General features: G+C 37.3%; 1 protein-coding gene across 7 annotated transcripts in view; it reads left to right on the top strand.

Moving 5' to 3' along the window:
* Positions 1 to 26,817, top strand: part of astn1 (astrotactin 1) — a 258,717-nt gene that overhangs the window by 223,833 nt on the left and 8,067 nt on the right. For all 7 annotated transcript variants that reach the window (XM_046851383.1, XM_046851382.1, XM_046851386.1 and 4 more), the window contains 5 exons: positions 6,777 to 7,045; positions 9,739 to 9,872; positions 10,094 to 10,245; positions 22,090 to 22,222; positions 24,882 to 24,982. In XM_046851383.1, coding sequence (XP_046707339.1) covers positions 6,777 to 7,045; positions 9,739 to 9,872; positions 10,094 to 10,245; positions 22,090 to 22,222; positions 24,882 to 24,982 — 789 coding nt within the window. The remainder of the gene's footprint in view (positions 1 to 6,776; positions 7,046 to 9,738; positions 9,873 to 10,093; positions 10,246 to 22,089; positions 22,223 to 24,881; positions 24,983 to 26,817) is intronic.

Raw genomic sequence — 26,817 nt, 5'->3', positions numbered from 1 at the left:
ATGAGATTATGGAACCAGGAGCTACTGAGCAACCTTAAAAAATAGCTCAACATTTGCGATCATCATAGATCCAACACCAGCTTCTCCATGCCAGAGCCTCTAAACTCTCAAAGAGGTGCAATGTATAATGTCCAAATTCCACATGAAATGGGATCCAAATGGCGCTGGTATGTTTTTAGATGGTTTGGGATGTTTGCAGGGTCAGCATCTACTTCTTTAAAGGTCCACAATCTTCATTAGGTGGGACGTGACTAGAGCTGGGGCAACCAGCGAATAAGCGTAGCTGCTGTTCATGATACTAACAAGCACAAGTTGATAATGTGCATTTGATCAGATGTAATGGAGCACAAGGTTATGATATGTGATGGGTGTTATGTGTAGGACTTAAACACATAAACTGGAACTTAAACTGGGAAAGTGTGTCTGAGCCCCAAACTCTGTCAGGAATACTATTTGAAAGTTTAGGAGCTAAATGTGAGAATGCTCTACCGCCTTTAGTGAGCTTTGCTATTCTAGGAACTACTAAAAGTCCAGAGTTTTGAGATCTCAGGGAGCATGATGGATTTATGGAATTTATGGTCATATTTTCTTGACCTTGTGAGAACTCTGACTGCTGCATTCTGGACTAACCGTAGCTTGTTTTTTATTGATGCAGGACAACCACCTAGTAATGCATTGCAATAGTCCAGTCTGGAGGTCATGAATGCATGGTTGAGCTTCTCTGCATCAGATATAGATAACATGTTTCTTAGCTTAGCAATATTTCTAAGATGGAAGAGGGCTGTTTTTGTAATATGGTTGATATGATTTTTAAAAGACAAGTTGCTGTTTAAAATAACGCCAAGGACAGAGGAGAACCTTCCAGAAGAACAACCATCTTTGCAGCACTCAGGCCTGTATTGTAGAGTGGCCAGATGGAGGCCACTCCTCAGTAAAAGGCACAAGACAGCCTGCCTGGAGTTTACCAAAATCTTAAAATGCCTTAAAATAGATCTTAAAATGGATGTGCACCAATGCGCCCCATCCAACCTGATGGAGCTTGAGAGGTTCTGCAAAGAAGAATGGGAGAATCTGCCCAAAAATAGGTGTGTCAAACTTGTAGAATCATACCTAAAAAGACTTGACTGTAACTGGTGCCAAAGCTTTTTAGACAAAGATTTTAAACTTATTTCATGTTGTCATTATAGGGTATGGTTGTAGACCTTTGAGGAAACTTATGATTTTTATCCATTTTAGAATAAGGCTGCAAAATAAAATGTTATAAAAAGTTCTGTGAATACTTTCCAGATGCACTGTAAATTAATGAGACTGTGTGTTAAGCTTTGTTGTATACACAGGTTTCATTTCATTATATACTATTTAACTCTAACAAAGAGGGGTTTTATCCCTATACTGATTATAGGAAGCTTAATAGAATATATGTAAAATGCATACATTTTCATCTTTTTGTCTCATCCTCTTTTGAGCAACTTTATAAACACTAAATAAACTATTTAAAACTATCTCAGTAAACTTGATACCAAAGGTGCAAAGAGTAATAAAATATTCTACTTAACGAAAAGTACTGTTACTTCAATTAAATGTTACTTAAGTTACCAGTAAAATGTGAAGTTAATTTTACCAAGTTATATGCCTTGATATGAATCTGAAACTAATTGTTTTAACTGAAGAAACACCTTTACAAATGAAAGTGCAATAACACAAAGAAACTAATCATGACTTTTTATTGAGAATAAAAATTAAAAAAAGAGAGAAATTGCAAAGGCTGAATCAGTTTTTAGACAGTGAGCACACGCACTGAACAACTTTTGGTTCAACGGCATTTCGCTTTCTTTCTAGTGAGTTTAGTACGTTTGTTCTCTGCCCATCAATTGATCAGTGCAGTAAATTCCAGGGCACCATTCTTTTCCCCCTTGCATTATTTTTTATTTCTTTCTTTTTTTTTTTTTTTTTATGATTTAAAATGTAGTTAAGTACAATATTTTAAACAAAACACTTAATTCCTAAGTACAAGTAAAAGTACACATTTTAAAGAGTGCACAAAAAACTATTCAATTACAGTAATAAGTGAATGTAATTTGTTACTTTCCACCCCTGCGTGATATCTGAGACAAAGAAGGAAGACGTTATCAATATGAATGTGATTATGCAATACTGCCTGGTAAATTTCCCCCTCTTCATTGCAGTCTTTCATTAATGATGTGTTAAGAGACATGTTGGACACGTTGTAATCACTTACATTAATGATATTTTAACATACTTATTTTCTGATTGTGTTCCGTATTTCGGAGCAGTAGTAGAAGCTATTTGTGAATAACCTATTTGTCAAAGCAGAGACATTTCATAGATTACTTTCTGTGGTTATGTCATTAGTCTTGTGTGACTCTTATGTTGGAACTAACAAAGGGCAGACAAAGGGCAGACTTTGTTAGTTACCCTTTGTTACATTAACTTTCACTACTGTCCTAGTCTCCTACACACTTATCTTTCATGACCCTTCATTGTGAAAGTATTTTTCTGAGAGCGCAGTAGATGCTTCAACCTGGTTTAAGACTGTTTGCTCCAGCAGTATTGTAATAAGAATACTATTATATCCACTATGTTATATAACATATTGTATTTACCAGGTATTAATCTTTTCTTCTGTTTTTCTTTTTTATAATTCTAACAAAAACAGTTGTGTTTTCAAATCCTTTAACTTAGTGGTTAAAATATTGGTGTGCTGATGAGAAAATCATGAGTTTCCAATCTGCAACTACTGGACCCTTAAACACCTAGTTGTATGAAAATGAGATACATTCAAGTGCCACTGGAAAAGGGCATCTGCCGAAGGTCTTTAAAGTAACTTAAATATCATGCAGAATATTATGACCTGAATTATTCCCTGAATGGACTTCATATACCTCTAAAAAACCACACATACACATAAACCCTGGTGATGAGAATTAGAGTTGATGCACTTTTCAGAAATACAAATATTTGTGTAGAGTCCAGACATTAAATCACCACTGTGTTCCGTTGCTGTTTCTAACATTAAGCTTAATTGTTCTCCTCAACCCTGAAGGCATGATATGCATTTCCCAGAACAGGCCATTCATCACAACAAATCCTTGTGAAAAGTGTCATTACACCCTCTCTTTTTCTATGCCTTTGACTTCTTTTTTGTTTTTGCCTTTCTTAGCATAAGCCCTAGAAACATATTATTAGTTAGAAAAGTTTTGGGTGAACTGAAAGTCAGACTGCAAGTCAAGTATAAACAACACGAAGAGTAAGCACCGATGGTAATGTCGGCTGCTCGCTGCCTGCCACAGATAAAACTGGATTAACTGCAAAAAAAAAAAAACTGCGTTCTTCATATATATTATGTATTTGATTGTGTTCCCTCACACACTGCATCTCTCACGATATAGCTGGTTTCACATAGATGCCTGCGGGGGATCGTATTTAAAGCATGAAAAAACATGATAGAATGCATCTATAAAATTGGGTGGTTTCACAGACCCTGTCAGATTGATCCAGTAGTTTGGAAAGTTTCTAGGTCAGTCTTGACCTTTAGGTGTCATTACATGTCTGTCTGTATTCTATAGATATGTCATCTGTGACATAGTCAGATAAGAGCTACTACTGCTACGCCATCAGTAGTCATTTGTCACTCTATCTATCTATCTATCTATCTATCTATCTATCTATCTATCTATCTATCTATCTATCTATCTATCTATCTATCTATCTATCTATCTATCTATCCATCCATCCATCTATCATATATACACATGTATGTATGTATATTTTGACATAAGTAGTGGAAAAATCAACATTGTTGAAAGATATTTTCACATTATAAAGAGGCATTAACAGTTACTACAGTGTAGCATTTAGGTAGGTGCTCCAATGTTGCTAATCTACCATATTCTTAATGTGCAAGTACTTAATAATTACATGTAATCACTTAAATATGACATATTGATCAATGCAATAGTTCAACTATAACCTTATAGAAATATAATGCTTTAGTGACAAAATAAAAAAAAGTCTGGTTATCCTGAATCAAGGACAAAACATGGCTTCTTGGCCCTGAGTGTTTGGGGTCAGGTGGGATCATGGAAAGACTTGCCAATTAGTACACTCGCCAAAACAGGATGTCGGTGTCGCTTGTGTCAGACCGGCCAAGCTCAGGTAAACAAACATGGCTAGTCTCGCCTTGACAAACCGTGCATTCTCTTAAGAGACGAAGACTCCTGTCCATTAGGAATGGGAGCTGGCCGTGTACTTAAGTCTAAGGAATAAACAAAATGCAATAGTTCAGAAGCACAAAAGACAAATCGAGGGCAAGCAATATGCTGTGTTATATGTATGTTTACAGGTACCTGAAAGAGATGGTTTTATATTGTAATTTATGCAAAAAAAAATATGTACAGTTTCGTATGTCAGTGAATTTCCTGTTCCAAGATGCCCAATGCATGATTAATTAGTGTCGTTTGTGAATTTTTATTCGCTTTACCTAATATCTATCATCTATTCATCCTGCCTGGTAATCACAAGTAGCCTGGATAGATATAAAAGATGCACATTCATCCCACATATCCACATATACAAGTTTGTGTTAGGGCTAATGCAATTATTCACTGTGTGAAGAACATTTTTCATGCATGAACAGATATCTTGTAGTAGTTATCTTGCTGGGTCACATTGAATTATGACAAGAAGCAGCAAGCTGTTGAGAACAATTTGTCTTTGCTTAAGCGTACAGATGATGTCTGACCCACCAGCACAACGAAATGTATCTCATTTTATGATGCGGCAAAGGTAAAAAAAATGTTCAGTCTTAAATATGTAGTCTACCTCATTCAGCACTTAAATAGCTGTAGTGCATCTTATCCTACATCCATGATCTGGTACTTGCATTCACTTTGCAATCTGCATGAAGAGGAAGCCTAAAATTGTGACCCTCTCAAAGCCAATCATTTGTGTGTGTGTGTGTGTGTGTGTGTGTGTGTGTGTGTGTGTATACACACACATATATGTTGTCTTAAGGTTATCTTATTAATTTGGCATGCATTTTTCATTCCTCCAGTTGTATTTCATGGGTATATAGGTGTATGATTAATCATACAGTGCCCTCTGTTGTCCGCTGGGTGAATAGGCACATGTGCCATAAAACCTTATTCTATTCTTCATTACACAATAAAGATATTGAGATTTTTTCCCTTTACAATGTAAACATTTTCTAATATTTTCTGGTTTGTCATTTCATATGCCTGTTTTATAGAAAAAAGATTCAAAGCTTTTTTCTGAAACAATTAAAGCAAATTACTCCTGGTGTTCAATCTCACCTCACTTTTAATTTCTGTATTTAATTAAACCACACCATCAGCTAATATCAGTATTATTAGCTTCATCTACATGTGACATGAAATGTTCCCACTTCCAATCTTCACTTTGTTAAATAGTTTCTCCTCCCGATTAAAGCCTTGAGCATCATTGGCAGTGTTTTATGACTACCTGGTGAAACAGACCAGACATTTTGGCTCACAATGTCTTTTCCTTATCTCTTATATCTCTGTGTGACTAATTAAACTCCATAAAGGGTTTTCAAATCTATACATACTCACCTAGAGGTGTTCATCTACTGGTGCATGATGGTGCACTGAACCTTAGATGTGAATGCCAGTTTGTCCCAAGATCATGAACAGACATTAAATAAAAAAATATCTCTTGCTTGGATCCCTCCTTCAAAAAACCTAGTTTAATTAAATAGCTCGTCAAAGGTGGGGGATTGTAGACAGAAGGCTGCTCTCTCTCTTACACAGTGTGTGTGTGTGTGTGTGTGTGTGTGTGTGTGTGTGTGTGTGTGTGTGTGTGTGTGTGTCCAGTGGATTGATGGGGGCTTGAGTTGGCTCTGCTCATTTATGGAGTGTAGCACTTGGGGGAAATGGAGCCCAGCAATTTTACTTCTTTATTTGTCTCTTGTTTCCAGAGATGAGGAGCAAGCTAGCAGAGTACACGCTGTAAAAGAACAGTGGGTTGCAGCATAAACTCTTTACTCATTAGACCTATAAACCTATGTCTTTTTTCTTTTAAATATGAAGGCTTGCACAAGCAATATGTTATTCCCTAATTGGCTGTTGAACTCAGAAATTGCTTGTGCATTTGACAAATTCAGCAGAGTAAGCTAAAGTTGTTCTAAATTCTTCTGACGGAGGGCAAATTCGGAGACAGAAACAATCAGAACCTGAGTTTGCTTAAATTATGTTTCACAAAACTTTTGATGATGCACATTTGCTTAGGAGTGACCAGGCCTCATCTTGAACAGTTATTTGGAAGCAGCACAAAAAAACAAGCCTACTGGTCATAAAAGACGTGTACTAATTTCAAGAGTTTCAATTTGCTGTTTAGTAGTTGGGCATTTCTGATGTTTACAGAATGACTTTTTCAGTGAAATACATACCATGTGATATCTGTTTTTTTTTTTCTTCCTAAAATCTAATTAAACAATCTGTAATATGATTCTTTATTGTTATGCAGGCAAAAATGAAGGAAGGACTTTGCCTGCAGTGACTGCTTCCACATTTTAATCATTCACATTTAATTTTCCAAAAATGATGATTATTAGTAGAAGTAGTAGTTATTTATGCTTGTATACCCTTATTGCTGAAAGTGCTGCAATTTAAAACATTAAATATTTCACATTAAAGAATACCAAACTGATATTTGCTTCTTGAGTGAAAATCGGTTTTTTTCTCCCAACACTTACATAAAAGCAATTTGTTTTGCAGGTAATTCTCCCTCCGATGAGTCCGAGGAGCGGGATAAAGAGGCACGCGCTCTCACTTATCCAGCCTATATAGCCAGTCTGCTTGACTCAGGGGCTAAGCGTTTAACAGCAGGTGTGCGCATGGACTGCAGCAGCCAGGGTCAGTGCCCACCCTCATGCCACCTGTGCCACATGAGCCCTGGGACATCAAGGCCCACAGAGCCTGTGCTACTCCAAGTTACCAAGGCGGCACCAATCTATGAGCTTGTCAACAACAATGGAACCTACCAGGTACGTGGATGGATGGAAGTGTGTGTATATATATATATATATATATATATATATATATATATATATATATATATATATATATATTTATATATACACAGGGTGATGGTGGATACCAAGCATAGCCTATAAAAAGCATCCATTATATCAAATGTGAAAACATAAAAAAACGTGTTTACTTCGTAAGGCTCAGGTTTTAGCAACAGCATTGTTAATGTGTGTGAGGGTGTGTGACCTAAACATGGTGAGTGTCATCAGCAACCGAAAGGTGCCATAGATGTCTGCATACAGGTATTCATGTGCATGTAGCACTGAAGTGAGCCTGAGAGCCATCTGAGAGCACTTCATTTTTCTCAACACACACACACACACACACACACACACACACACACACACACACACACACACACACACACACACACAGTCTTTCCTCACTTAACTCAGTTTAGACTTTGATTGCAAGTGAAGTTAACTAATATAAAAAAAAAGACATTGTATAAATTAAAATAAGAGTAATTTGTAACCTTTTAACCATTTTAACACTTAATAAATAAATAATTTCCAGGGTTGTAGAATAAAAAAAATTAAAGCAGTGTGTCTAGCAGTACACCATTTTTAGGTACCCTTAAAGGGGTCACACATACTAGTTCAGACTGGCAATACCACTGTAGCGTTTTACATCAGTCACTGAGGGAACCGAATTGCATGTGAAATTGATGCAGTGTATAAAACTGGTTGCAATTGTCTTGCACAGACTGCCTCTGACCGTCGGGCAAAATGACAGTGGGTTCTCACAGTGGGATCAGGACATAATGTTAAGCAATGTGTGCAAGTTTTTCCATCTGAACCGACAGAAGATAGGTGTATAAAGTGTACTCCAATCGAAACAACTTTTTTGATTGGATAACTTAAATGAAATATATCAATCATTTTGTTTTTGTCTTTGTTACAAAGATTTTGTAAGAGGAATAAAAATAATAAAAATAAGGAAAACCGATACAAAAAGTGGTTTGTGACCCTTCAAATTTAATTGTCAGCACCCTTTTTAAACATGACTAGACAGTGCTATTATTCCAGGGAAGGTTTTACCAAAGGTAGAACTAATATTTCAATTAACAATGTTTTGTTTATTTTAATTAAGGTTGCAATGAATTTAGTAGTTTACTTTTAATTAACAATAAAAGTTATTATTAACAATTTTTGTACAATATGCTAATATGATGAAAATTATTATAATGCACTTAATGTTTTTTCCTCTTTGATCCCATTCCTAGAACTTTTTTCTTTTTACTTCTCCCCTTGGTTTGCTAATTGAAGTTTAAGGTTGTTGAATATATTGTATATAAAATACTTTTCTGGGGCTCTAGAGTAGAATTTTTGCAAAATAAAATCTGAGAGATAGGTGTGCAAGGGAAAAGCTGGCAAGTGGGTGGGAACTGGCAGATGAACAAATTGGGAGGAAAAGGCTGGGGATATTTAACGTGTTTTTGGATCCTTTATAGAACAATGTTTTGTTTCTGTCCTGTCAGTTTATAAAAAATCTCAGTTTCTCCATGAAAAAAAGCCGTGAATCTAAGCCTCAATAACTACAAAATCAATAGACCGATAAATAATGTCAACTTGACATTAAACAGATTTTAATACAAATTTTTTATTTGTGGAAAGTTCAGGGAAAAAAAGTACAATTTTAATAAATATTATTGTAGATGTTTAAATAATGAGCTAATTGTTTGGACAGTCTGATTGGCTTTCTAAAATAAATCTGTACAGAAGGTTCAGAGACATTTAGTTTTCATTTATAGGGGCTCTGGGCAGAAAAAAGAAACTCTGCTTTAATGATATTTACTGTTGTTATGTGGATGAATTCAAACTCCACAAGTTACCAAGAAGTGTACTTTGGATATTATTTTGGACCTGCATTTGTGTAATAGGTTGTAACCAATTCAATCAAAGGTCCTTCCAATACTTAATGCTGGCATTATATGGCCAGAAGTATGTGGACACCTGACCTTTGCGCATCCCATCCCATAACCATGGTATAAAATGGTATTAATATGGAGTTGCCGCTGTCTTTCTTTAATTAAAATCTTCACTTCGACAAGCTATTTGTTAGATTTGAAACACTGGCTTTGAAGATATTCTATTCAGCCACAAAAGCACAGAAAGTAATCCAATTCATTTGAAGGTGTTTAGTGGGAATGAGGTCAGGGCTCTGTGCAGGACATTTAAGTTCCACTGATTCAACCTTCATTAACCATGTTTTCATGTTTTCTTACCTTTTACACAGATTTATTCTCATGTTGGAACATAGTTGGGCCCTTAGTTCCAGTGAAAGTTAATCATAATGCCCTAGCATACAAGAACATTCTAGACAGTTTTGTGTATCCAACTGTCTGGTAAACAATTTTCAGTTTTTCTTATGATTCTGCCCATGTAGTGTAAATCCTGTGAAACAACACACTTAACAACACACTATTTCCAGTACATCAACAATCAACAATTCATGTACAATCCCCCCTTTGATATCCATTTAATAAGTTACCAATATTAAACAAGAAGTACTTATTTAATGATGCAATAGTAGTTTTGTATAATGTTGTGTTCTCTGGACTGTGTGGTTGTTTACTTGTGGAGAAGAAAACAGTGCATACTGTAGCTCTCTTACCTCCCTCACATATTGTCTTTGGCTTTGACAGGCTCTGCAGGAAGCTATGATGAGCATGCTGTGGTGTTCTGGGAAAGGTGATGTCATTGATGACTGGTGTCGCTGCGACTCCAGTGCCTTTGGTTCTGATGGACTACCAACTTGTGCCCCACTTTCTCAGCCCATGTAAGGCATAAAACAGAGACTTTTCTAATGAGCTTGTGATTGTGAAGAACTAAATATACTTTAAACACACATACACACAAACACACACACACACACAGAGATCTTAATTTAGATCAACTTGGCAAACACTTTTCTGAAATGTTATATCCACTCTTTTAATTTTATTAGATTCTAACATTATATATGACACCCCATATTTCCTCTTTACTCTTCTGACACAGGCTTAAGCTGTCTCACTCCTATGAACCCAGCAGCTCATTGGTTATTCTGGAATGGAATCATGCTGAACCACCAATTGGTGTGCGCATTGTTGATTACCTCATCAGTCAGGAGAAAATCACTGAGCGGACTGACCACACAAAAGTTGAAACAGGCAAGTCCAATTAAATAAATGCTTCAGAATAAACTACTGTCAGAATGTGTGCAGATGAATTTTTATATAATTGATCTTAATTAATTGGAACAGCAGGTAATAATCTTGTCACCCAGTGTTAGAAATTGTGTCATAATATGCTATAGCCACTAGGTTGTGCTCAATATTAGTGAAAGAATAAAGAGTGTGGCACCTACCATCTCTGTCTACTAACTCGGACTAAATGTATAGTGATGTAACTTTAGATATACAGACAGGTCACTAAAGATGAAACAACATAGTGTGAATTATTAAGACATTGTGCTACCTGACTACAAAATATGATATCAATAGATTTTGGAGATCAATCTGTGCAGCTGGTGATGGATTTGGACTGTAATTTATATCAACATTCTTTTACAATGACTCAGAACCACAGGTTGCATTAAGTTGCATATCACTGCACATCTTAACAGTAGTTTAACTGTAATGAATGGACATGTGGTGCCACCCAGATGAGGATGAGGTTTCCTTTTGAGTTTGGTTCTTCTCGGTTCTTCATTTTCCTTGCTACAGTCATCACTGGCTCACTAATTAGGGACAAACTTACAATTATAAGGAACAAACATATACATTCTTTATCTCTGTAAAGTTGTCCCCTATACAAATAAAAAATAAATTGAATATTTTATAATTTTCTATAATTGTACCTGCACTCGTACACCGTTGCTTCAGAAAATACCATAGTTAAATTGTATAAATAACTTTGTACTGATTTGCAGTGATACTTTCCTCAAGTGGAGCAAGTGAACCAAAACCATGCTAGCAACATAACACACTCACACACACACACACACACACACACACACACACACACACACACACACATATACATACACACATATACACACACACACACACAAGCGCACACACACAAATACAAAATAATTAATAATCCAGTATGTAGCAATTGTGAAGACAAAAACACTTTAAAGAGAGAAGTCAGATGAGAGTAGCCAGGTTGGTTTGAGCTGACAGGAAAGCTATGCTAACAACCACTCTTTACAACTATGATGAGTAGAAAAGCGTCTCAGAACACATCAAACTTTTAGGCAGCTGGGCTACAACAGCAGAAAACCATTAAGTTCTGTCAGCTAAGAGCATGAATCTGAGGTTACAGTGGGTGCATATCTCATAGAGGCCAGATGGCTAAAGACAGAAAAACTCTTGCCTGGACTTCATGACATTAATTTCAAGATTCTGGTTTCTTCTCATTTGTTTCTAAGCAAAAAAAAAAGAAGCTTGACTGCCGAGACAGAAACATTGTACTGCACTTAAATAATATTATTTAGGTGTTTGCCATTTTTATTGCTAATATTAATCTGCACATGCTTGCTGCCTGCTTACCATTTGACATGAACTAACTGGCTACTGAAGACGACTGAATGTAGCTATCCCGTTTCTTTTCTTTTATTATAAATGGAAATAGGACATGAGTTGAGATGAGGACATGAGGACATGAGCAGGACATGAGCAGGAGACTAATGTTACCCTCAGTGGCCACACATTTATTTTTTTTTCCAATTCTTTCATTGTTTCACACACTGTGAGCAGACCTAGCGCATGGTCCTTTTGAAGCCGGCATGCTTTGGCTCTCTATCTGTTCTGGAGACTCTCTTGACTTTAGAGCCATATACATTGCTTCCCTTTCTGCACTTATTGGGATCAAGCCATCCAATTTGGACCTCAGACATGATGGCAGCTATAAAAGAAGAGAACATAACATTATATCAAGCCCAAATGTGGGATTGTGAAACATGATGAATGAAGAGATGCTGTTGTATGAGCTCAGCAGTATAGGGAGCCAGAGGTTTTTTTTGTATGTGTGTGAGTGAGAGAGACAGAGAGGGTGTGCTTTCTTTAATTAAAGACATAAGACAATTCTTTGTAAAAGCATGTATTATACAGTGAGAACTATTGTGTGACTATTGGAATAGTAAAGCAAAATCTGCTAGTTTTGTTGCATAATATTTTCTTCACGGTGATATTTATGAACAAAACATGCTTTGTGTTTGGTTCCTTTTATTTATTATAATAATAATAATAATAATAATAATAATAATAATAATAATGTTCAATAAAACGTTTTTCTACTGTGCCTTGCTGTACTGTACAAGTCTTTATAACATCCTTAAAAATACGTTTCTTTGTGGTTTTGAAAAGGCTTAATAGATATATTTTTTTACATGTGAATTACATTTTTTATTTTTATTTTTTTGCTTTAGTTTTCTCTACAAGTGAAATGATTTGTAGCAAAACATTTTATAGATTATTTAAAAATTCAACTTTGAAATTTTCCATGATTATGTGGAATAAGTATGAGATTTAGGATCATGTGCTCTTTACATTATGATCCTTTTTGAATGTTATTACATGCCTGATTTAGATTAGACTATAAAAGTATGCCTTTGCCAGCTGTTCTATGTATCAAAAAAACATTTCCTAAAACGTATTGCAATTATAGCATTCCCTGTCCTGGTTTATTTCTTACAGAATGAGTGTACAAACCAAAATTGCATGCATGATATATGAAAAAATCTACAGCATATCAGGATATACAGGATAATCCTAAATTTGTTTTAAAGCAAATACAGTGGAACCCGGTTATCTCGCCCTCGGTTACCTCGACAACCCTATTAAGTCGAAGTTTTTGAAGTGGAACCGCCAAATTCTCGCTTTGTCTTAGCATTTTTTATCGGTTATGTCGACTTTTTTTATGTCGCCGAACGGGAGGCGAAAGCCGGGCTTGGCGGCGCGGAACGTGGGATGGCCAGCAAAATCATAGAATGAACCGGATCGGGGGGAAATCCGCAGTGCTTTGGGAAGAAAAGAGCAGCCGTTGAGAGAGTGCCGGTGGGAAGGCAGGTACCGGGATACACATGAGCGATAACAACGACCACCGTGAACCAACATATACCAACAATAACGGACAGTGAGAGTGTGGAAGTTTAAATAGGAGCTGGTGATGATGATAAACGAGCACCATATGTGCACGATTGAAGCCGGGAGCTTCAGAGAAAGCGGCCGAGAAAGCACCTGACATGCTGAAGGGGGCCGAAGGGGGCGTGGCAGGTGGATTCCTGACAGATAAACATGTACTGTATGTATTTTTATAGCATGCCTTCATCAAACAAATCGCGCAACGCTGTTGTGTAAAAACCCTTCAAAACACGTGCATGCACATTCTCATTTATTAACGCACATCATGTACATAAAGAAATTTCAAGCACGTTAATATATTGCCGCCATTTTGATTTTCTTTTTCCTCGATCATCGGTTACCTCGATGCTTTTTGGCGACCCCCTAGGACATCGACATAACCGGGTTCCACTGTAATAGTCGTCAGAAAGAACTCTCAGAGAATTCCCATGGAATATATAATATAATATATAGTATGTATTGAGCATTAATCATAAATCTGTGAGTTGTTTGGTGATCATTTAGAAACATGTACATTTATGAAATTTTGGCAGACAATTTTATCCAGAGTGACTAACATGTATCTTATTCATACTACTGAGCAGCTATGGGGTTAAGTGTCTTGCTCAGGGGCCCAGAGGTGGCAGCTTGGTGTGGCTGGGATTTGAACCTATGACCTTCGATTCCAAAGTCCAATTCCTTAACTACTAAGCTACCACCTCCCCAGAACAAAATGAATTTGGAAATCAAAATGTACAAATCTAATTGGTTCTCTTACTTTTTCTCGAGTTAACAGGTTTCTCTGCTTAATCAGAGTGACGCTGCTACTGTATGTAGACTTTCTGTGATTTTGCTGGGGTTTATTGAAATTCTGTATGAAATTCTGTATGATGCACAAGTAATCTTTTTTGTATTGCTGCGTTGCATTAGTCTCTATTTTATGTTGATCATCCTCCAGTAGCTGCTTTGTTTCTGTTTACATGAACATGGAATATGAAACAGTTCAATAATCAGGAGCATCCATACTCTATTCGTTTCTGCTGAAATGCAATAAATGTAGTGGTTTAGCACTTCGCACATGGTCTAGCACATATTATGATGTATGATAAACAAAAAATAAATATACATTTGTCTGTGTTCTATTTGCTCTGAAATTACTTTAAAAGCAAAAACAGCCTTGAAGGTGATATGTTTCTTACCGTCAGTTTAGTATCAGTATCTTTAGAGCATTTTCTAAAAGAAAGTTCACAAGCTGGAAAAACTGATTAGGATAAACATTTATTCTGTTTTCGCACACTCATGAGAACCAAACGACGCATAATCATGGAAACCATTTGAGTTGTAAAATGCTTTCTCTTTATCTGGCGCAGGTTGAGGGGCAGATTTCGGTCTTCTGTACTGAACCTTCAGTTGTACTTTTCAGTTGCACTTTTGTTCATTGCATAATGGTTCTGTTACTTTGGAGATTATCTTAATAAGCTCAGGATAATCAGATGTTATGGCAGTAATGTTGTAAGTGCGTGTTTAGCAAAGGCTTGACCCTGCTCTTTGGAGTCTCAGTACAGCTCTGAAGTGGATGTTTAGACCTTGAAGAAAGTTGAAAATTAAAGAAGATGGAAGCCGTATCACATCTGAGGTGCAGAGGACGGATGTATTTGACAGCTGCTATTTGTGCTCTAATCGAGCACTTAATGGGATGCAGGCACACAATGTGACATCATAGAGTTCTTTTGCATTCCTCCTCTGTTGTTTTTTTTTTTCTTTGTACATTGCGCAAAAAGGTATGGACCATGTTAGCAAAAAGTCTGCTCTCAGATTCTCAGCTGATAAAACAAACACACCCCGGGCTTTGATCCATTTATCCAGCAATCACTGGAACTTGACACAATGACTGCAAGCAGATTACCCATGGATCTTAGGCCTGTGTGTCTGCCTTTTTTCTCCCTGTAAAGTGGCATAATCCTGCAGAAATGGGAATCCTGGAAGTAAAGGTGGAGGTCAAAGCTTCATTGCTAAGGAATGTCTCAGCTCGCCCATTTGCCCAGATGAATTATTGCGCTCATTCAGGTGTTCTCAGGCAATACCAGAGCTGGTACAGTGTGGACGGTGACACTGCTCATGTGTGTATTTGTCTGTGTTCTCAGGGGCATTAGCAGAGGACGTGTACAAACCTTAAATGCAGGAAAGAGATGAGACACATATTGTACATGTGCGCACACACATACACACACACACACACACACACACACACAATAGACCTGGGAGATGTGCAGCAACCTGGTCACTGTTTCACCACTGTGAAAACAAAAGTCTCCTTTTGTCATTGGCATCAGGGGTCGTCTGCATCTTTATTGAGGCACCACTGAAGCCTAACGGTGTTATAATCTGTAAATTTAATGGGTAAAAAAAGAAGTGAATTTGGCCATAGAGCAGACTGTGAACTATGGGAACTGACTTTTCTCTTGCTTTCATTTTAAAGTCTACACAGATGTTTTTATGTTTCCCGCCCTTCAAGTGTGGCCCAGACAGCAGATGCCCATTTTGGTAAGGCACATCTGGTCTTGGCCTTTGGTTAAAGGTGCATTCCTTGAGTTTTTTTTCTTCTAATTTAATTTTGATTCAGGGGCATGAAAATATGTTGGTGGAATTCTGTTAGCATTCCATACAAGAAAGCAGCAATCGACTTGATGATGTTAAGAAAAAGAAGTACATTTTCATCAATACGCTAATGTACCAAGATGAAAACAGAACCAGCCAGTAGGCAGTAGGTCTCTGTATAGTTACACTGAGCATAATGTGCGACTGCTTTTATGCATTTCTAGGAATTTGTTCACCTTTCCCTCACCCTTGCTTCCTTGTATAACGTTCTTGTGTGCATTCAGGAATGAGCATTTATCATCATCCAATCAAAGTTAATCAAAACTGATACAAAGCTGACCCCTTAACAACACTATGACGTAGATAGCAAGTGCAGCTTTCACATCAAACTCTCCTTGCGCAAAAGTGAAAGCAGATTGAAGTGTTCAATCCACTCCCATCCAAGTAAACACAACTTAGTGCTGACACCCCCTCATCAGCTACAATTAGCATTTTATGTCCTACTTCCCCTAAAAAACACCATCCTTTTCATGTGGGAGATTTAATCTGTTAATCTTTTTTTTTTCTGAGGTAGTGCCAAAAGTTGATGCACTACAAACTGTTGTTATCCATCTCCTTGCTGTTTGCTCATCAGAGTAGACAAGGAGGACCAGATGTTATTTGTTGAGTCTCAGTGCCGCTGCCAAGTCTGCCGGTACTATGAGTTGCTGCTATAATGGAATGGGTAAAACTGCCAGTACTTTGGACAAGGAGGTGCTCCTGTGATGTGTGTGGAATTTGGCGTTCAGGATGAAATGTGTACCTGTTTAAAAAGAACAAAAGAACTTCTATGTGTGTGTCCTCAGGTTTACTTACTTTATTTCTTTCTTCCTATCTTTTAACTGTTACTCATTAAAATGATAATGCTGGTGGATACATGGGAAAACATGAAAATGTACACAACTTAATCCAATCAAGACTAATGTAGAGTTCCTCCGCACACAATATGCATCACACTCCCATCTTCTCCTTTTCACTGCTCACTGTGGCTATAGCTACCTGTTCTCATCGAGTGTAACATTTTATTTATTTATTTATTTATTTTTTACTTTAACTGTTGCCTGGTAACCCATGTTTGTTTATTAAGATCATTGTTTTTCTCACTGAACATTCTGATAGATTAATTCAAGATTCGATCCAGTATTATTTATATAGTGCTTTGAAAAATGAACTGTCACAAAGCAAATTTATATAACATTATGAAATTATAACATGAGTGGTGAAGTGAATAATCTACGATGTTGTATGGTTTAGAGACAGTGGCATTGAGTAAAAGACAGGAGGTGGAGCTGGAGGTAGCAGAGCTGAAGATGTTGATGTTTTAGTTGGGAGTGACGAGGATGGACAGGATTAGAAATTAGTTTATTAGAGAGACAGCGCATGTAAGACCTTTTGAAGACAAGGTGAGGGAGGTTAGATTGAGATGGTTTGGACATGTGCAGAGGAGGGACATGGGGCATATCGGTAGAAGAATGCTGAGGATGAAGCCATCAGGAAGGAGAAAAAGAGGAAGACCAAGGAGGCAGTTTATGGATGTGGTAAGGGGAGGCATGCAGGTAGTTGGGTTGAAAGCGGCAGATGTAGAGGACAGAGGCGTATGGAGACGGATGATATGCTGTGGCGATCCCTAATGGGAGAAGCCGAAAGAAAAAGAAGATATATTAGGCAGCAAGTTGACATTTTGTTCGCAAAGTTTATGTGTTAGAAACAGGAACAATGGGAAACGTAAGGATTTCAGCGAGTTTGACGAGGGACAAATTGTGTTGGCTAGACGACTGGGTCAGAGCATTTCCAAAACTGCAGCTCTTGGGGGATGTTTCCTGGTATGCAGTGCTCAGTATCTATCAAAAGTGGTCCAAGGAAGAAACAGTAGTGAAACAGCGACAGGGTCATGGTTCTGTAGCTGAAATTGCTAAAGAAGTTCATGCTGTTAATGCTCTATGGGTCAGGGCTGTTTTGTCAGCAAAAGGGGACCAACACAATATTAGGCAGGTGGCCATAATGTTATGGATGGTTGGTGTGTATGTACGTGTATAGAGAGAGAGATGGTTCCCAAGTTACAGTGGTTCGTCTTAAGATTTTTTAAATTTTTAGGATGACAATAGAAATATGACAAAATTGTTAAAGTATTTGAGGTTTTGTGCAGCAGGCAAACGTGGCAGCGTATGCTCCGCCCCCACTCACTAACGGGTGCTCATTTACTTGCCAGCTACCACATACACACAATATCTCACAAAAGTGAGTACCCCCCTTACATTTCAGCCACCATTTTAGTAGATCTTTTCAAGGTACAATACTATAGAAATGAAACTTGGATATATTTTAGAGTAGTCAATTTGCAGCTTGTTTAGCAGTACAGATTTACTGTCCCCTGAAAATAACTCAACATACAGCCATTATTGTCTAAATAACTGGCAACAAAAGCCTTAAGCCTTAATCCTCCTGGGCTTGGAATATACCAGAGCTGCACAGGTTGTTGCTGGGATCCTCCTCCACACTTCCATAATGACATCACAGAGCTGCTGGATGTTAAACACATGGCGCTTCTCCACCTTCTGCTTGAGGCCACTCTATTACCTTTAGCTTCAGCAAGGCAGTTGTCAGCTTGGGGGTGTGTTTGGGGTCGTGATTATGTTGGAAAACTACCGTTTGGCCCAGTTTCTGAAGGGGGGGCATTATGTTCTGCTTAAGAATGTCACAGTACATGTTGGAATCCATGTTTCCCTCAATAAACCACACATCACCAGTACCAGCAGCACTCATGCAGCCCCAGATCATGATGTTACCACCACCATGCTTGACTGTAGGCAAGACACAATTTTCTAGGTACTTCCCACCAGGGCATCAACACACATGCTGGACACCATATGAGCCAAATATGTTTATCTAGGTTGTCTTCAGCATACTGCTTGTGGGCTTTTCTTGTGAGCCATCTTCAGACGAGGATTCCTTCTGGGACAAGCACTGATTTGAGCACTGGCAGGCAGACCTTCTGCTTCTGCAACCTCTAAAACAATGCTGGCAGAGTCTGTTTTTTAAAACCAGCTTCTGTACCTGATGCAGCGCATGAGGACTCAACTTCTTTAATCGACCCTTGCGAGACGTGTTCCTGTTCCATTTCTGAAAACCTCTGTATGACCCTGGCCACTGTACTGCAACTCAGTTTCAGGGTTTTACCAATCTCTTATAGCCTCGGCCATCTTTGTGGAGAGCAACAATTCTAATTCTCAAATCCTCAGCGAGTCTTTACAATGAGGTTCCGTGTTGAACATCCAGTGGTCATTATGAAGAATTGTACTCAAAGCACCAAATTTTAACTTCTCTAATACAAGATTTTATACATTTGTATGGTCCTGTCAAGCAGATAAAAACAAGAACATGATGAATAGGACATGTAGCTTTGCATAATTACTTAATGTACAACTGTTATCATGTTTGTTTTCAGCTATTTTGACAATAATGGCTGTACTGTATGTTGAGTTATTTTTAGAGAACAGTACATATGTACTGCTATACAGTACAAGCTGCTCATTGACTAAACTATTTCCAAGTTTCATTTCTATAGTATTGTCTCTTGAGAAGATATAATAAATTGTTGCTGAAATGTAAGGGGTTTAGTCACTTTTGTGGGACACTGTATATGCTGTATAGTTTACAGTAGTGTAAACGTCTCAGATTTGTAAAATAATGTACTATAATTTGTTTACATTTGTAACAAATTTCAGTACACTACCCTATACTCATCACCCTTCTTTAAGACACCTGGGTAGGCTAGGCCATGTCTTGATTTATGGAATTTTACCGTTACGGGGCACACATCTCCATTACCACAGAATCACACCATTATCACGGGCCATTAGTTAATTGGACAATTGATTGATAAGCAGTTCCATGGCCAGGTTTGTCTTGTGGTTTCTCTGCCGTTTTGAGGTTTTGAAAACCCTCCCTGCTACTGATTAATTTTATTGATTATGTATGTAATTAAATATAGCACTACAAAGTATTCATGCTTTCATCATGTACTCCCACACCAGTATATCCTAGCATCCTAGCACAGTTGTAAATCAGTGTGCTATCTGTGTCATTACATGCTGGTCATATAATTAGCATAATAATTCAATAACATAATTAATTCAATTGATTTGAATAGCACCTTTAACAATGGACATTGTCCCAAAGCAGCTTTACGGAGATGACAAGCTTACAAAGTTAGAATGTATACGTTTAGTGCCTATAGGTTTGTTCTATATAAGTTATGAGCAAGCCAGTTGTGACTGTGGTAAAGAAAAACTCCTGGAGGCATGAGGAAGAAACCCTTAGATGAACCAGACATAAAAGGGATCACTTCCTCATCCAGGTGGCACTGAATGTCCATTCATTGTATTTCCATTATTGTTGAGATCTACTGTTCAGAAATGCCTGCTTAAATGCAGAACTGTTTATACAAATTGCAGTTAATTACAGTCCAGATCTATCTTCATAGTTCTTAGGTTGCTCAGTATGTTTATGGATTTCTAGACTGTTCATGTGGAACCATCCCCAATTAGTAAATAGAAATTCTGCTGTGAACTACAAAAAAAGCAATGTTCTTGCCTACAAGTATCATGTTATTTTGAAGTGGATAATCTGTAGGTGGACTAGAATTCACACCTGATAAATTTTTTTTATTTTATTTTAGCTCTAGTGGGTTTTTTGGGGGGACATGATGTGATTTCAGGCATTTTTAGCACACTATGGATTCCGATGTAAGTCTGGGTTTAAGTTTTTTGGACGCACACAACAGTCTCTTGAGTTTAAAATAAATGGTGTAAAAATCATTCCTTACAGGTCACTGAATTTTGTAGATTGCCTACTCTATGTCCCACAGTTGTGCAATTTTTGAATAATGTGTTAAATATTTTTCTTTTTCTTTTCCATCGGTTTTTATTATTTTGGAGGGGAGGGCAAGGGATTGAAACATTTCCAGTACTTTGTCTCAGATTTGTTTTGGTAGCTCCTTTTTATGATGCTGTTACCATGTTCATTAAGAATCGATGGGGCCTTCCAGGAACCGGATTTATTTTTTACTGAGATCACACTTTTATTGGGAATGAGTCAACTTCTGAGTGCTTATACAAGTCACTGTAAATTTAGTCAATGTAAAAGCTAAAAAAGGTATTTTGAAATGTTTAACATTTTTGAAAAACTTACAATTAAGCTTGAAATACAAGTTTAGCATAGCATGCCAGAAATTATAAAAAACTTTTTATGAATGTATTTTCCTCACATCCTAGTGGCTACGATGTTACATCCCCTCTGTGGGTGAAGTGTTTACGTATAAGGCTGTTCACCCAGTCTCTCACACTGCCACTTTTTGTTAGTGTGAGGACATGAGTCCTAGCGCTAGGCTACATGCCATGTAAATACGTGTCAGGTAGACAGTGGGTACATACGCATGTAACCGTCTTTCCTCTCCCAGGTTTATCCTGGCACAGGCCATCCTGTTTTCAGTGTGCTCAGAACCCCCGTGTTTTTTTCAGAGCCAGAGGCCCACAGGGGTTTGGCTGACAGACACCATCAACTTTTTAAAGGTTTCCCCTGAGTCCACCGGACGGATTTTCCTCTTGCGAGAAAGACATACCGGAGCCCCTGTGTCATATTCTATGACGTGAGCAAACCAGCTGGATAAACATCCTCCTCCTTGCCTTTATAATGCAAGCCATAAGACTCTTAATATTGATGTTTTCAGGTTATTTGAGTTTAAGTTGCATGAATACCAAAAACACATCCTGACCCATAGCGGTCAAAGATCCGGAGCCAAAAAGTCTCCATTCCTAGAATGTTTCTCTGTGCTCATTAATGCATGTGAAAGTTTGGGGAAACCCTTTTCTGGACAGTGCTGCCTTTAAATTCTGCTGTGGCTTAGAGACATGCTGTCTTGTCCAGAGTTATGGAAAAAAGTGTCGTTTGAAGTGTTAAAGTATACAAGTAGATGGATGTATTTGTACAGTAAGCTAACCACTGGAAAAAAGACATTAACTCACCAAAGCCACCAAAACATGCGTCTTGTCAGTACAAAAACAAAGAGCATACTGGAAGCTTTGTGACCATATATGAACATCATTAATCATAGTTCACAATCAACAAAGTGAGAAAAAAAAAAGTGTACATCTTTTTATTTTAATTCAAAAAAATAATCGGAATGAAGTTAAATGTGCATGTGAATGGCTGCATGCATTTTATTTAACCATGTTTTTTCTGTCATTCTAGAGACCATGTTGAGCTTTGTTGATGACATACTGTCAGGAGCCAAATCTCCATGTGTGATGCTGGGTGAAATTCCAGATCCACTCACTTCCATCTCCATGATCATACGCTGCCTGGAGCCTGACACCACCTACATGTGAGTGCTATTTACATTCTGTCACTAAGGGCAATATTAATAATTTAGGTACCCTTGTTAATCATATTAAAATGTCTTCATTACCTTCTGCCATTTAAAATGGTTTTAATGTGACTTTAACTGAACAGCTCCGGACGATGTAGGGAGAGCATCATTCATAAATACACTATATGGACAAAGGTTTGTGGACACTTGACCACAATATTCTGTGTTTTTTTAACATTCATACTACTTCTTGGTTTTGGAGTTTTAGTAAAGTCAGGTGTTGATGTTGGGTGCAGTCTATCCAATTCATCCCAAATGAATTTAATCTTGAGCAAGCAAGATCTTTTATTTAATCTATGTAAACCATATCTTTATTGAACTCAATTTGTGCACAGGGGCATCATCAGGGAAAATGTAATGCTACCATATCCTAAGATATCCTATACAAATGTGTGCCTCCAACTTTGTGGTAACTGTTGGAGAACCACTTATGGCTGGAAAAGTTGAGTGTCCCAATACTTTTTTCTGTATAATGTATGTAATATTGCAAAACTGCTGCTAACAGGTTAGCTAACTACAGTAAAAGCACATTTACCTCAGTATCACATACATTGTTTACATTGCAGCAGTGTTGCAACAGCCTTGTTTGCTATTTACCAAACTAGCCAGTAAATCTAACAAACATCAAAAGTTAAACTAAGTATCTGGTACATTTTATATTGTTGTGTGTATGACAACGTAAACTAAAGGTATAACCATGAATGTAGTTACTTTTTGGCCACATAGAAAATTGGCTAATTAGGTAAGTATTGGGTTAGAGATCTTTGTGCAGATGGTTGGAGTGGGATCTAGAGAGAAACATTTAGTATCAAAGTTACAGTTTTACCAACTGTTTGATGCACATTTAACTTAAGTGTGCCTGTGCTACTATTGGAATGGTTTACTCAGGCTCAGTAACTGCTCTTGACAGCAAAGAAATCTTCAAAACTGGAAGATTTTAATGATTGTTAAGTACTTTTGCTCTAAAATTACTATACTTTTTTTAAATACACAATGAAAATTACATTAGAGAAAGTTATATTGTGCACATGTAAAATTTTATATGATTTTATGTGCAAATCTATTTATTTTGTATACTGAGGCAGAAGTATACCTTGAACCAGGTCACAGTTAAGGCTTTTAGACAGCTTGGGAAGTGGTTTAGGCTTTGGAATAGCTTAAAAGCAGATTGAAAGCAGAGCTTAATGGTGATAGCAGAAACAGGAATTGAAAGCTGAGTTTGCTTTAGAAGTCCAGAGTGAAGGGCAAATGAAGGAGTGCAAGATTTCCTGCACATGGGCTGCCAGAGGTGCTGTCTCATCAAACATGATGCAGCATCACTTCCACAGTATCAAACATAAAAAAATAAAAAATAAAAAAAAACTCTGGCTGTGTGTGTGCGTGTGTGTAAAGCTTTTTGACTGCCAATTTTGGCAATATGTACTATGTAGAGTCAAGGTGAGGACAAGGCTCTGCATCCTTTTGTCTCTAGTCGGTTTTGTGTGCTATATAAAGTATACTGAGATGAGGTGTAATTAGTGAGTGAAGCTGTGGTGCTCTGTGTCTCTTATGATTCTATTTCAGTAAAGGTCACTCTGTAATGATGTTCAGCTATCCTGCACAGTGGCTAATCCTAACATGTATTAACAACAAAGAAATTTGGAAACCAGACATTTGGGAGCACCACAGCTTCACACTAGTTAATGTGCATTTGTGCTATTAAAGGTAATAAAATGTATTTTATACATGTTTGTGAATAGATAGTGGGTGGGTAGGTATGGCTGTGTTACTGTCATTTGTCTAAGATAAAAATGTGTTTATACTTATTCTCTTAACTGTGGATATAGAAAATTATAGAAAAAACTTCTGCAGGTTTAGAAAAAGCAGTACTTGCACTCTAAATCAGAAAAAAAGAATTGTTCAAGGCAAGTGACCCCTCTATTTAACTCAAACAAACAATCCATTTTGAAAACAGTATAATTGCACAAATTCCCTGTGTGGCTCAGTAAATCATAAGTCTCATTCTCCAGGCCTCCTGATATTGTAATGGTGTATACATTGCTGCACACCACACGCACCCACACGCAAACTTACTGCTTTGTCACAGTTACTAGTTATTTATATTGCCTTCCACTAGATGGAGATATAATTCAACTTTATGTAAACAACTAAGCCTCATTTCCTCTAGAGGTGCCATTCTAATTTTTTTCCTCTCAACCAGGACAGCGGCATGTACAGTAAACTTCCAGAGAGGGCAATGTCTTAATGTACTTAAATGTACTTTAATTTCTTAATGACATTTAATCCAGACATTTGAAGCAACAGTTTATTTTTTAACAGTTGCCATTTTTCATGAAGCAAAATTGTTTAGTGTTGGTGAAATTCTTGTTAATAACTTGACACAATTTCATGTTTTTCTGTCAAAGAAGACGATTGATTTGCAGTCATTTTAAAGGAGAGCATGTGCATGTATTGTTTCAGTCCCACACATCAGCATGGTTAATGGCTAATGTAAGCATGGGGACAGCACAAACCAATTAGTGCTGAATGTGCATTATGTAATAATGTGTATAGGTAATGGATATTGAATAGCACAGGATATTTTCTCCAGCAGCTGAAACATGTCTCTCTGCAGGTTCAGACTTTGGGCCGTAGACAACACAGGCAGGCGATCCAGCCCCAGTGAAGTCACCATCAAAACTCCCTGTCCTGCAGTGGACGATGTGAAAGCACAAGGTAACCTTCATTTTTATTGATGAGTACAATAATATAAGTTTGACCTATATGGTCAAATTACTGCATTGGTAACATTTTTAATAGACCTAAACCTTTTTTGTGTTAAATCGCATTGACAGACAGCTAATAGCTGTACTAACATAAGTTCAATTCAGTTTTTCAATTCACAATGGACATCGTGAAAAGCTAGCTTTACAGAAGTACATACATTACAATTCTAAATTTTAATTTAAAAGTTTATTTAAGAATTCTTTAATTAATTTCAGTTCAAATCCACCCTCATGGTTCTTCAGTTTAACCTAAGTGAATTGATCTTTACACTGTTCATCTGTAACCATCCTTGGCAGCAGCGAGTAGCTGCCAATTAAAAAGAACTGCATCCAGAGGAAGGATGGCAGGATGAATCAGGCAGGTCCAGAAAGAAGAACGTAATAGAACACCCATATCACCCAAATGAGGATGGGTTCCCCTTTTGAGTCTGGTTCCTCTCAAGGTTTCTTCCTCATAACATCGAAGGGAGTTTTTCCTTGCCACAGTCGCCATGGCTGCTCATCAGGGATAAATACACATCGTTCACCTTAACTCTTAAAATTTTGTAAAGCTGCTTTGAGACAATGTCTGCTGTGAAAATAACTATAGAAATAAACTTCACTTGACATTCATAAAAAGGTTAAGTATGATAAAGGTGCAAGGAAGAATTCCAACAAGACTAGCTATGACATCATAACTAAAGCCAGAAGGTAAGACATGAGGGATCTCTGGGATTTAAGACGTCCCACCAGACCACAATAAACAAACCTGAGTGAGCACATCCGAGTGAGGGAGGACAGCATCCAAACAACCTAGTTTACCAAAACTCTTTATGATCATCAACATGTTTTCAAACTAGACTTTAGAAATTAGACTGTGACTGAGTCCAAACACTAATTGGAATGCTGTTCCATAACTGTAGGTCTTTGTAAAACAAAGCTCTGCCCTTTCCTGTAGTCTTCACTATTTAAGTTACCAACAAATAGCTTGCACCTTTAGATCAAAATAGGCATGGCAGGTACTGAGGTCTAAGACTATTCAGTGCCTTATATGTAAATAGTAGTATTTTATAATCAATGTGAGATTAATTTGGAGCTAATGTGATGTGGATAAGGCAGGGCTGACATGGTTTAGCAGAAGGAAGTTAACAAGCATCCACTGTCTAATGTCCTGTACACAATCCTTATCATCATTATTTGGCTTTGCTGAAACATACAACTGTTTAACAAACGTGTACATTCTTTATTACCGCTTTATCTGTGTAAAGCTGCTTAAAGACAATGTCCATTGTTAAAAGTGCTTTACAAATGAAAATTGATTGAATTAATGTTGTATTTTTAGCACAACAATTGTAGCTAATACAATGTTTCCAAATAATTTTACTCAGAGATAGCATATATAATGAAAAAAATAAGTGGGCCTAAAACAGATCCTTGTGGAACACAAGACTTCCTCAGTGAGTGTAGAAAAGTCACTGGGTAATCAAAATGATAATAGTCAACCAACACAAGCAAGGAGACACAGCACTGATCAGGTTTTGACAACTACCAGCTTGAATAGTATAGGTGCATAACCAGTGTTAAGGGAAGAATTTATTATTTCTAGAGCAGGTTTGATTGCATCTGGAATTATCTGACATGTAGGTATCTAATACAACAGTTGATGATGCAGAAATAGGTCAAATTAATTCACTTTTTGGAGAATATTGAAATTGCTGATCTGATATAATTATATACTGAATTATTAATGAAATTGTCTGCCTTTAAACTTATAGTCTGGATTTTTTGCCTAATATTTAAAAGTTT

The sequence above is a fragment of the Silurus meridionalis genome, chromosome 6, assembly GCF_014805685.1.
Source record: "Silurus meridionalis isolate SWU-2019-XX chromosome 6, ASM1480568v1, whole genome shotgun sequence".
Classification (NCBI taxonomy): Eukaryota; Metazoa; Chordata; class Actinopteri; order Siluriformes; family Siluridae; genus Silurus; species Silurus meridionalis.
Note: the sequence above shows the minus strand (reverse complement) of the source record. Positions and strands in the feature narration are given on the sequence as shown.